This window comes from Mus pahari, chromosome 6 (genome assembly GCF_900095145.1).
Source record: "Mus pahari chromosome 6, PAHARI_EIJ_v1.1, whole genome shotgun sequence".
Taxonomy (NCBI): Eukaryota; Metazoa; Chordata; class Mammalia; order Rodentia; family Muridae; genus Mus; species Mus pahari.
The window spans coordinates 34,999,419-35,012,882 of NC_034595.1; the positions used below are offsets into that span (position 1 = coordinate 34,999,419).

At 44.1% G+C, this 13,464-nt stretch overlaps 1 protein-coding gene across 1 annotated transcript in view; it reads right to left on the reverse strand.

Moving 5' to 3' along the window:
- Frem1 (FRAS1 related extracellular matrix 1) overlaps positions 1-13,464 on the reverse strand; it is a 158,632-nt gene that overhangs the window by 37,255 nt on the left and 107,913 nt on the right. The window contains exons 24-25 of the mRNA XM_021200078.2: positions 11,516-11,780; positions 1,626-2,037 (exon numbers count right to left, since the gene is read on the reverse strand). Coding sequence (XP_021055737.1) covers positions 1,626-2,037; positions 11,516-11,780 — 677 coding nt within the window. The remainder of the gene's footprint in view (positions 1-1,625; positions 2,038-11,515; positions 11,781-13,464) is intronic.

Here is a 13,464-nt window from a genome sequence, read left to right on the forward strand (position 1 = left end):
CCAAGGCCACAGTATCACCTTGACTGCCAGTTTTAGTCTACTGGCTTGCTTGCACAATACTTCTTGAGCAGGAGGCAATTCCTAAATCAACTTGTGCCTTTGTGTCTCTCTGTCTTTCACGGACACACACTTTGTCCCTCACATTCTATTGATCTGTATTGTCTATCTACACAGATATATGGATACTTTACACAGAGGCTAAAAAAAAAACAAGGAGAAAATAGTATTCTGCTAGTCAGAGGGTACCCTGAAGTCGAGACAAAATCCCATCTTTGTTGCTGTTGGTTGAAGTGTGTGGAGCAGCGTGAACCCCATCCAAGAAGAGTACGTGTAAGAGTTTTGAGAGCCAGAACATACTTGATGTGTTTTGACTAAAAGACGAAAAACACGCTGTCCTCCAAGAATTGTGTAGAGTCTACAAATGTGGCCGTATGGAGCCATAGGAGGGACACAGAATTTGGAATCAAACAGGCTTGACATCTTTGATCAAATTATTTAACTTCTGATACTCAGCTTCTTCGTGTATAGAAATGTAGACAATAAAACCTACCACATAAAATGTTTATGAGAATCAAATGAGATTTATGCAAAGTAGCTCTGCTCTTTAGATAACCATTTTATAAGCATGCAGAGCATGTAAGAGCCAGGGGATGGGGAGATGGACTGTAAAAACGACATGTAGATATGACAGGGCCACAGCACTCGCGGATGCTGGTCATCAAATGACTTGCACAAGACTGGGTGCACCCACATTTCATCACGGGTATGGGAGGGACCCACAAAACTTCACCACTGCTCCCAGAAGTCCTACTGGCAGCTAATGGTGGCCAGAGGAGAGAGCATTGTTTTCTTCAGTGATGTAAGCTGTTGAGATGTTCCTTGTGCTCCAGTGAATAATCTCCTACCCACGCTCATGGGAGCAACACTAATCAAACTTAGCGGGTCACACACATACACACGCACACACACACACACACACACACACACGAAGATGTTGGAGAATAGTTTCAGTGGGCAGGGGAGGGGGATGAATGGGAGAATGGGAAAATGAGAATGATATAGGTCCATGGAATTATCTAGGAATTAAAAGTGAGAAAAGGATGTTTGTAGCTGCTGCCATTGCTAACCCCGTCATCAGCTCCTGGGTGATACTGATGGAGCCTTGTCAGTTTCTGTACTTACAATGCCTGTAGACCACACGCCTGACTAAGCAGAAACCTAAAGGCACGATTATAATTTCAAAAATCTAGTACATTCCTCAAATACGTTTCAGGCAACGTGTAACTGCCTTGGATAACCTAATCTTGCTTAATTGCCACCACATTCTGCAGGCATGCTTTTCAAAAATGAGGAGGTGTGGTAGTTTGAATGGGATAGGCCCCATAGGCTCATGTACTGGAACACTTAGTCCCCAGTTGGTGGACTGTTTAGGAAGGATTAGATGGTGTGTGTCTGTTGGAGTTGGGGCTTTGAGGTTTCAAATGTCTATGCCAGACCCTGTCTTACTCTCTATTCTATGGGCTTGTGGGTCAGGTGTAAGCTCTCAGCTACTGCTCCAGGACCATGCCTGCCAGCTACCAAGCTTTCCACCATGAGGGCACAAACTGCGTGCCTGCCATACTTGCCTGGATAGTGAAGCGAACAGGCTCTTTCTGAACTTTCCCATCCACAACAAAGCCTTGGTTCTTCCTGTCTGTGGCTAGAAAAGTAAAGCAGTCCTCCTGGGTGCCGCCCCCTGAGTGCTGGTAGGCCACACCCCCGCTGTCCACATCTCCCTGGGTGAAGTTGTGCTGGAGTGCTTTCCCTCTCAGGTAGAGGTACCCGTGGCGTGGGAGCTGGGCCAGAAAGAAGGTCAGGTTCTCTGGAGGTGTGTCAGGGTCAGTCAGCTGAAGGTGATCAGCGGACAGGAGGCCCATGGCCCCTTCCGCTAGCCTCAGCCTTTTGTTCTTGGTCAGCACAGGCAAGGCGTTGTCCACAGTCTGCAGCGTGATCTCAAACACTCCATGCTGGGTCTGCAGTCCATTGCTGATGGTAAATCTGGCAAAGAGAGGCAAGGCAGCCTTCAGCATGGGCTCTTGTGTCCCCATCGACTGGAATGAAATGATAACACACACACCTTTACTACAGGACACACCACATTAAGACTCAAAGGGAAAAGCAGGAAGGGGAATTTTGAGGATCGTCCTTCCGTTAGTAAAACAGTTGCTAAGCAATATACGCATTGGTCATACTACATCCAAGAGTATTTTCCTAGCACCATTGATGCCCCTCCTATGATGAAGCAGGCAAGCTCGGTGCAATCTTTAGTCCCAAACAAGAATTTCCTGTCGGACTGGACCCATTGTATAAGTAGCTACTGTGTGCTCATATATTCTTAATATTGCAGTAATATATTTTCATGGAATGTAGAAAACAGAACTTTAAAGACCACGGTATGATGAGCCACTGAATAGGATAATTTAGTCTAATTTGTATATTTTCATGCTTTCCCCAGTACTGGGTATTGTGCTAGTCTAGAGTTCTACCCCTGTGCTATAGTCCCAAACATCTTTTTTATTTCTGAAAAGAAAAAAATCTGTTTTTATCTGTCTCTCTGTCTCTGTTGTGTGGTGTGTGTGTGTGTGTGTGTGTGTGTGTGTGTGTGTGTGTTTGCATGCTACAACGCATGTGCAGAGTCATTGGACAATCTGTACATCAGTGTCAGATCTTACCTTCCACTTTATTTGAAACAAGTTCTGTTGTTTGCAGCTACATATGACAGACTAGCTGCACCCCTACTCCCACACCCCCAAGATTCCAGGGATTCTTGTGTCTCTAGCTCCCATGTCACCACAGGAATGCTGGGACTGCAGATGTGCACTACTGTGTCTGGCAGTAGTGTTTGTAAGAACATTGGTAACATTTGTAAAAGGCAGATCACATTATTCAGCCACGTTATCCTATCTAGCTCACTCTCCTTTCTGGGACTTCTTATCATACTTTTGTAAGATGATGAGAGGACAGGCCAGATAAATACGAGATGCTACCCAGCTCCACGGTACTATGTGAGACTCTAACCTCTTAGGGTCTACATGTGTTTTTCTGCACCTGCTTCATTTGAGGTTTGTAGGTATTGATGATGGACAAGGATCATTCCCTGCTGAAAAGAGAAATTTAGAAACCTAGTGGAGGGCATGAGCAGGTAGATAAGAGTTAGTACTAGAACTCAGATTATTTGTCTCTGCACACTCTGCTCTTACAGACTTTTCAATCAACAGCTAACCCACCTACCCCCTACACACAAAAAAATCAAGAGTTGCAGTCCCCAAGTACCAATGTCCAACTCTGAAGAGAAAGTAGAGATGACATATGTATGGTGTCAGTAGACCTCTCTTACAATCTTGAGTATATGTTTTCCTTACATCAAACACTAGGGCTATTTCATTCACTGCAGTCAGTCATACAGTAACACTGCTTTTTTTTTTTTAAAAAAATAACGTTTCAACATTTTGTTTCCACTGCAAATAAACCTAATAATATCATGAACTGTCCTAGTTAGCATTAACTGTCAACTTGGCAGAGCCTAAAATCACCTGGGAAGGGAGTCTCCATCAACAGATTGTCCAAATCAGATTGGATTGTGTGCATGTTTGTTGGAGATTGACCTGACTGTAAATTGATGTAGGAGAGTTTAGCCAACTCTGGGCAGCACCATTCCCTACGCTAGCCTAAGCTATATAATAAAGCCAGCTAACCATGAGTCTGTTAGAGCAAGCCACTAAAGTGAGTATCATGCTTCAAGTTTCTGATTGAGTTTCTGCCCTGATTTCCCTCAATCATGCAGTATAAGTCAAATAAATCCTTTCCTCCCCTAACCTGCTTTTGAATCACGGTGTTTGAAGGAAAAGGAGAGTATGAACTTATTTATGTAAATAAGACACAATATTAGAATCCTGAAAAGTTAGAAGTTTACTACTATCAAATGAGCATGACAAATTTACCACAGAGCAAAGGGATGAACGTCCTAAGAGCTACTCAGCAGTTCTTAGCAGCTTCTCTCCACTCGTGGGTGCTGGAATAGATATGAAGGATGCAAACTCCACTGGAGTAAGAATATATGGAATATGTTTATATGATGTAAAAATTTGCAATAGCATATTTTACTGGGATATAACATTAAATCACACAAAACCCTCTCTCTTAACTAGAGAAAGCGTGGCATTTATTTTACAAATCTGGCATATTTGACCAGGAAATTCCTTATCCCCTGAATTGGCGCTTGTGATCCGGGATTTGAGAGGAGAGAACCAAGAAGACCTGAAGCCAGGCTGTGAAACCAGCCTTCCTGGGGCAAAGGACTCAAGGAAAGGCATTCTTAGCAAACAGTCAAGGGAGATAGGCTTGGCTGAGTGCAGATTTTGCATTGAAGATTATGCTAAAAGGTTTCGTTTGATAATTTCATACATGCTCAAATCTATCCCCTTCTCCTCTTCCTCCACCAATTTCCCCGCTATCTCTCCACTACTTTTCTCTCCTAATTTCCTGTGCTACTTTCTTAAAACTGGGTTTACTTAATGCTACCTGTGTGTGCACAAGTGTGGGACAATCTACTGAAGAACGGAGAGCTCCTTAGGTCCCATCCCTAACGGAAAGTGACTGTCTATACTTCAGCAGCCATCAGTAACGAATAGCTCCTTAGCTAGGCGTGGGACCCTCCCCACCCATGCTGCTATTACGGCTGGCTTGGTCTTAACGCATTCAGTCACAGCTGCTGTGAGAGCATTTCTGCAACGGCCCTGTCATGTCTGGCAAATAATGTTTTCCCGCTGGTCTTCCCACTGCTGCTGGCTCTCACCATCTTTCTGCCCCACGCTGTGATGATGAGGCCTAAGCCATAGGGCGAGGGGGGTGATATCAATATCCAGATATCATCTGGAATTGAGCACTCCACAGTCCTTTGTTTGCTACACATGGATCAGTTGTGGATCTGTAGGAATCACTGTGGGTGGGGGTCTCTGATGAGGACTGAAAGATGCACTCACTGCCTTTTCTGCCACCTCTTAAGTGAAATGGCTTCCTGTTTCCTAACAGATCCCATATAAAATGTGCTTTTTGAGAAAGTTTAAGTCAGTTATCAGTAATAAGATGAGAACTTAGTATACAATTTACTACTACATCCATTTAGTAGATAATAATTGTATTAAGTTTTTCCCTAGGGCCTATGACCCTGCTAGCCATGATTTTGGACTCCACTAATTGTACTGAGCACCAATTCTATCTTGTGAAGTGGGACTTAAATCCAACCAGAAAGCAGCTGGTTACTACCATGACATTAGTGCCACTGTTGTACCCATGGACAGATCTTTCCAGGCTAGGTGTTATTATAGCTCACAAGTTCAGGGAACACTAAAGATTTTGAGTTTTTAATTAGCTAGCTGCACAAAGACTGTCTACAAGGAAAATAGGATGTGATACATAGAATAGCAATTGATGCTCCCAAAGTTAAAATAGCTAAGTGGAGTAAAGTTCAAAAATTTCACATATCCCTAATCTCAGTTTGTAAACAATGTGATTTTCCCAGGAGCATCGGTATGCACTGTTTGAAGAAAGATATTGAGTTGTTCTGGGAATTATATATCAAAAAAAAAATCAGCAATCAGATTTTCTTTGATGTATAAGTTCTATACAAATTGGAAATTTTCTTTGGCTGAACGTGACGTATCATCAGATCATTTTGATTGAAAAAAAAAAAACAAACAAGTGCACTTAAAGAGCTATCTGTGTGTTCTTCGGAGTTTCTGTGGATAGCATCAGAGGTCAGTGAGAAGCATTCTGAGATGCAGCACGGAGCTCTGTCTCTCTGGCAAGGATCTTCACAGGACTGGCTTCACTCTCTTCTTCCCTGTGAGGTTAGCACAGGCTATACCCTCTTGTAGCTCTATCCAGTGACCCGAAGTGACACAAGAAAGAAGTGAGACGCTCGCGTACACACACACACACACACACACACACACACACACACACACACATACACACACCATCTCCAAGGCCTCTTCCCCCATTTACACCTCTGACATATGCTTCGCATTGTCCGTCCTGCCCAACCCCCTTCTCAAATGAAGTGACTCTCTCTGTCCCTTACCACATCCCAGCATCAAATGTGCTTTCTGGGGGATTTTTAAATTAGCCATCAGGAACCCAGCAGTAATGTAGGCTAAAAGGCATGCCATTTTATAATTTTCTTAAACTTTATTTCATGTGTATGTGTGTGTGCGTGTGTGTAGGCCAGAGGTTGGCATCGGGTATCTTCCTTGTTTGCTTTCTATGTTTGTTTGTTGATGTGGTCTTTACTGAATCTGGAGCTCATGAATTCGGCAGCAGTGGGCAAACGGTGAGCCCTAGGAATGTGCCTGTGTCTACCTCCCAGGTTCTGGGATTACGGATGTGTGCCACCACACCTGCATGGCAAACATTTTACCAACTAAGCCATCTCCTCACCTCATGATCTGCATTTTTAATATTAGCCTTACTTGTAGAATTAAAGAGTTTTTGTGCCCATTAAAAGTCTGTCAAATATGAGCTATCAAGGAAGAAGAAATTAAAAGGAGGTGAGACAAATCAAGAGCAAGGCGATCCAGTATGAGCCCAGGTGAATAGATGGATGCTCCAAGGTGACCATTTTTAATATCTGACTGGAGACTCATTTCTGAAAAATGTCCTTTGAAGACAGGTCTTTCAAGCTCAATGTCAAGGCCAAACACGACCTCTTAGAGGACACTGAAATCATCTCCTGACCCATCCTGTCCTTCCCACACCCGTCCCCGCCTGATGCTGGGGAATCTGACCACCTGGGAAATAGGCAATGTGCCATGTGACAGATGGGAATGAGGGTGAGCAGGCCAGGGACCATGGAAGAGTAAGAAATACATTTACCGAGGCCAGTGCTCCCAGCTGGGACACCGAAGCAGCTGTCTGCATTGACCTAAAGTTAATAAGTCAGGGGTGAGGAAAAGATGTGATTTCTAAACATGACTGGATCAAATGCATCATCCCACTGTTGTGAGTAATGATGAAAGCTACTCACTGGCAGAGAAGCCTCCACTAGGGTGAGAGACAGAGCGAATGGTTCTGCTTGGATTCCCATCAGAATAAAGCTCGCACAGTCACGAAACAAGGTCAGCCGAGCTCCTGCCTGCAAACGGCGAGCAAAGAGACTCACCCGTGCCTGCCTTCACAACCCTGCAAACATCTTCTGAAAGTCAGTGGTGTCCACCCTGAGGTGAGGAGGGCAGCCGTGCGGAGTATTAGCTCTCTGCCCGCAGGTCCATTTTGTGTGATTTCTCTTGTGACTCCCTCCTCCCGCTCCCACCCCAACCCTGCTGCAAAAAAAGATGCAGTCAGAATGACCAGCCCTCTCATAAAATTTGGAGGATGACTTCAGGTTTGTCTAAGGGTGTCTGCCTGGTCTGATTTCGCCATTACCACAATGCTGTCAAGCTTTCTGCATTTCCTGGCAATAGAGTTGGCTGAAGAATCTACCATCTGTCATGGCATTTAAAAGATAAAAATGGAGTCATAAATAGTGCCAGCTCCTCAGGAAAAAAAAAAAAAAAAAAAAGTCCAGCCGGCATGTCAAAATGGAGGACATTAACATGTTCTTTCAGAACCCAGCCGCCAGCAGCTGAAGTCAGCTTGCTAATCGCTCCATGTCATCTGTCCTAGAGTGGGCTGCCAAATCTCTCTTCCAGGCCAGCAGCACCAAACAATGCGGGGGAAATTTATGATTCACAAAATATTTTTGCAGAAGGTAAAAATTCAACCATTAAACCCTATTTAATTAATGCTGCCACATCCTACATTAAAAAAAGAGAAAGAGGGAAAATTCTCTACCATAGAATTCATCTCTTTCACCCAGCCAAATTCCTTGCCAAATTTAACAGCAAGCAACATAAATTTGGGTGATTAGATTGGTTGCATATATTTAATTTTTAAAACGCACCATGATCACACTTTCATTAAAACGGGCACTCAGCTTTGGTTTAGAGCCACCTGACAAACAACACGGCAGCCCTTGATTGGGTGAGCGAAATGACAAGATTAAAATGTGGATCTCGGGCAGATGCGAGGCTCTTCCATTATAAATATGTAAAACTGCTGGCCGCAGATCAGAACGACACATTGAAGGGCTTCCTTCGCACAAACAGAGTCTCCACTAATTTTTGCTAAGATAAAGGTATAGCGCAAGGAATACTTCGTTTGTAATAAACTCTCGGTTCCCAAGGAAGTCCTGATGCACAGTTGTTACGTCAACTGGGCAATGCCTTTGTCTCTCAAATTTAGGATCCTGTGCACAAACTGATAACAACCGCATCCTCTCTCAAGATGGGTGGCTGGAGGCTTGGAAGAAAGACATACAGAGTGTCTGGTGCCCTGACCAAGGTGACCGCGTGGATATTCGGACAACTGAAGCTTCCCCACAAACTTCTGCTGAAGAAACCCAGTATGCAAAACCAAAGAGAAAACAGAATATTGACAAACAAAATGAAGTGAAGGTCCAGTTAGGACGTTGAGGTGAGGACCCACAAGTCCCCTAGTTCCCTTTGTCTACAGAAGGGCCTTCTGGAAATTTCCATGCAGGCTCAAGAAGACACTCAGAGCAGTGGATTAAGCCATCTCACGGATGCTGGTCCTGAGGCATCAGATTCTTGGAGTGCCTTTCAAAAGACATATTTCCAGCTGAGATTGGAGTTACCAAAATTGGCATGAGGTCCAAGAATGTGGGATATGTAATGCTCCCACGTGTGGTGCTCCCACGTGTGGTGCTCCCATGCGTAGTAAGGGATTTGGGTTTAGGTTTTTCCACCATCTCAGTATCTCCCCTTCACTTGTCTACTTCTGTTTAAATTCACTCACTGGCTTCTTCAGCCAGCTCACTGCAGTGTTCCTCCAGCAGCCATTGCTGTCTGGCGCTGACAGACCTGTGGGCATTAACTAGAGAAACAGGAACAGAGAGAAGCAAAAGGCCCCGGAAATGGGTATAAAAATCAAACACTCTCTTTCCGATAAACATGGGTTAGACCAAGGAGCACCCGTTTCCTCAACAAACAGGAAAGGGCAAGCACTACTCCTGTCTGAATGTCCTTCCTCCTCCATGATCATGCTTGCTACTGCAAAGATGGAAGGTCTAGACGGCAGCCAAGGAAGGAGTGTCACACTGAGGGCAACACCAGGGTAAGAACAAGTTCTCCCTATGTGCCAAGTGCTGTGTGCACATCACGTGCCTAATTCATTTGAACCTCCCTATGGCCCTAACTGGCAAATACAATGAGCACTCTCCTGAAGATGGAAAGATCTCCCATGCTCATGGATTGGCAGGACTAACATAGTCAAAATGGCCATCCTGCCAAAAGCAATCTACAGATTCAATGCAATCCCCATCAAAATTCCAACCCAATTCTTCACAGAGTTAGGAAGGGCGATTTGCAAATTCATCTGGAATAATAAAAAACCTAGGATAGCAAAAACCATTCTCAACAATAAAAGAACCTCTGGTGGAATCACCATGCCTGACCTTAAGCTGTACAAGAGAGCAATTGTGATAAAAACTGCATGGTACTGGTACAGTGACAGACATGTAGATCAATGGAATAGAATTGAAGATCCAGAAATGAATCCACACACCTATGGTCACTTGATTTTTGACAAGGGAGCTAAAACTATCTGGTGGAAAAAAGACAGCATTTTCAACAAATGGTGCTCTCCAGTCCCTTAGAAGGACCAGTAATACAGGTGGCCGTGTAACTTGATGGCACTCATGGCGCGATGAATAACAAAGGCAATAAATGACCCTGAGCCTGTGCTTTCACAATGGCAACATACAACTTAAGCGCAAGAGCCAACGAGAAGAGGAATCTCTCCCTTCTGATGTTTTCATTAATGGGCAACAAACTCAGTAAAGGTATTGCTCAATTAAATAATTATCTTCCTGTTTTAGGCCATCTATAAAGAGAAAGAGAGTGCAGAAGGGAGGGATCAGTTAGTAAAGGGCTTGATTTGAAAGCCTGAGGACTTGGATTTGAGTCCTAGAACCCACATTTAAAAACAAAACAAACAAAACAAAACCCTGAATGTACTGGCGTGTTATCCAAATGCTGGAGGCAGAGGTAGGACACTCCCTGGGCTCATTGAGCGTCCAGCCTGGCCTGCTACGTAAGATCAAGACTAAGAAGAGACCTTATCTCAAAACCAAGGTGGGTGGCATTTGAAGATCAACACCCAGGGTTGTGCTGTCTTCCACACGTGCATGTACTTGCACACACATGTGCACCACCCCCACATGAGCACACATACAAGAGAGAGGGGAAATATTTGTTCATATAGGTCTGTATTTTGTTGTTGTTGTTGTTGTTGTTGTTGTTGTTTAATACTAGACTTAATCAGAACCATTCCTCAGAAATCCCTTTAAAATCGCAAACGGCAAGGAGTATCATCCTTACTGACAGACTGCTCATCGCAGCAGGAATTTAAATAGGCGAATTATACAGAGAAGACATTCACGGAAGCCCACTGGATAATATAGGCGTCTGCTATGCTTATGTTATTTAACAGGGCACTCCAGAAGTTAAAAGGATGTGGTAAACATCTTACCGGGAATCAAGAGTCCTCTGTCTATGGCAGACAAACTGACGCTCTCCAACTCGTAAAAGTAAAGGCTGGATCAATACCCAATGGCTAATCCAAGATTGGCTGATTCTTGCCCCTGGCCTGGGTCTCTGATTTTATGAAGAACTGCATGCTTAGCTAGCCTCCACTGTCATTAGAGCCCTCAGAATTTCTCCTATTTTGGGAGACTAGTAACAAGTCTCCACATTTTAAATGGATGCAGATTTGCATCAGTGTTGTATCTTTGCCTTTTCACCCCGGCTCGTTATTCATCCCCGTGATTTATTTGATACCGAATCCTTGAGCAGGTGCACAGTCCCCAATTATAACACGGGTTCTATGGGGAAATATGATCCACTTTGTGACAACGTGATTTATGATATAGTTATAGGAACATGTTGTGTCAAAAGGCAGTGTCTGCTCATGCCAAATTTATTATGCTAATATGTGCCTTTGCCTCAGATAGAAAAATGCACTCAGAGAAGGGAAATTACATTTCTGTCTTTCTGGAGCCAGGGTCTTCTCGGTTCTTTGTGTTCCTTTCAGAGAAGGGCTTGAACACACTGTCATCTACGTATGACACTTAGCTTTTAACCACTTTCGTGATTGTTGGCCTCGCCTCTGCCATTTTAATAGTGTGTTTTCGCCTTTCCTACTGTTGGGAAACAGAAGAAAACACAGCTTCAGGAGAGCTGGGAAAGGACTTCACGTTCCTTCCTCTGAAAGATTACACTGTTCTGTGTATCCGTAAGCAATGTCTCATGTCAGAAACACATAGTGAGTGGCTGATGCAGTGGGGCACACCAAGCTTACTCCTTTTCTCTTCCTAAGCATTGATTTATGGAAGGGGTGCCGAAAAATGTCTTGGGCTCACCTGAAGCTGTCACTGGGGACGGCTGTCCTGCTCCTGTGTGTGTAGCACACTGTCTGTCCTGCTATGTCCATTTGGCTGAAGCTGGCAATGGGGACTCCAGGAGAGTGGACGTACTCCACTTGGCCATGCTGTGGTGGGGAGGTGATGAGGTAGAGCAGTTCCTCGGGCTTGTCTGATCCGTCCACAGCCAGAAGGGTGGCAGTCGTCAAGAGACCTCTGTCACCTTTGGCCACCACGAGTGGTTTTGCATGAATGACAATATCACCTGTGTGTCAAGGAAATTTTTGTTAAGATTTATATTTAAAATATAAATCAATTTAATATATAAATCAATAATATTATTAATACATATTAATATATCAACTATACGTATTAACATAATAAATCAATTTAAAAATATAAATCAAGAGTGTTCGATGCCCCAGTGTAATGCAGGGTGGGAGGATAGGAGTGGGTAGGTGGGAGGTAGGAGTGGGGGAGCACCCTCATAGAGGCAGGAGGAGGGGTGATGGGATAGGGCGTTTCTGAAGAGGAGACCTGGAAAGGGGAAGACATTTGAAATGTAAATAAAGAAAATATCCAATGAAAAGCAAAAAAACAAAAAACCTCAGTGCCCATATTGTTGAAGATACCACAGGCTTCAGACACAGGACTTGGAGAAAGTGAGCAGGTTCTGATCTGGAAACTTCAGTATTCTCCAAGTATTGAAGGCACCACGTGAGCTGCCATGGGAAGAAAGCAATCCATAGTTCCCACTCAGCTATAAAATCTCTCGCCCTCTATCAAAGACGCTTATTTTTGCAGGAGATAGAACCATTACAGAAATCCACAACTGGTCAAAATGCAGAGAACAGATGACCTTGGGGGCCCCCAATCCCAACTGATACATTAACCTTGCAACCTCACATTGCTCAGCGAACAGGGAACGTCGTAGAAGAGGGGCAGGGGCCAGAAAGACTGGGGTGTCTGCTGAGACGGTGTCTTCCATATACGAGGGAAGCACACATGAAAACTTAGCAATATGGTTTTCTAAACAGGACTTGTGAAATGACAGTACCAGGAGACATGCCAGTGTATATGGGGGAAATCTCACAAGGCTCCATCAACCCTTGGAAGGGGAACTGTAGACAATCAATGGCTGCTGAAAGAGGCAGAATGAGTGTTCTCCAGGAATGAGACACTGATAAGTTATCCAACCCCGAGGGGTCAGCCCTAAACGCACATATGTACGAGCGCCACTAAATGGATTCAGCAGGGTGTGTGTGTGTGTGTGTGTGTGTGTGTGTGTGTGTGTGTGTGTATGCAGCAATAGTAATAGAAGAAGAAGTAGCCAATAATTTGAGAGGGGTAGGAGGTCCACTGAAGAAATGGGAGGAGTTGGAGAGAAGAGGTAAGGGTGGAAATGTGCAAATACAATATTCATGTATGACATTGGCAAAATTTTTTAAATTAAAAAAATCTCTGTGATGGTGAATGTTCATTATCAACTTGTTTGGATTTAGAGTCATCGAGAAAACACGACTTTGGCTGTGTCTATTACAGTGTTTCCAGGAACTTTAACTGCTAAGGACTCTCCCTGAATACAGACAGTGCCATTAGTGGGCGGGGCCAGAACAAATGAACTGAGAAAGCAAGCTGAGCACCAGCTTCCTTTTCCTTCTTCCTGACCCACCCTATGAACTGGCTGGCCCTTTAGCGATAAAAGCCAAGATAAGCCCTTCCCCCCCCCCCCCCCCGAGTGTCCTGTTATTAAGTATTCAATTGCAGGAACGGGCACTGTAACTAATACAATGTCCAAAGTAAATATTAAAGACAGAGGTCAAACTGTACTCAAAACTAACCTGCTGTGGGAAGGCCTTTGTTTTGGAGACAGGATTTCTCTGTGTAGCCCTGGCTGTCCTAGAACTTGCTCTGTAGAGCAGGTTGGCCTCAAACTTGGAGATCTGCCT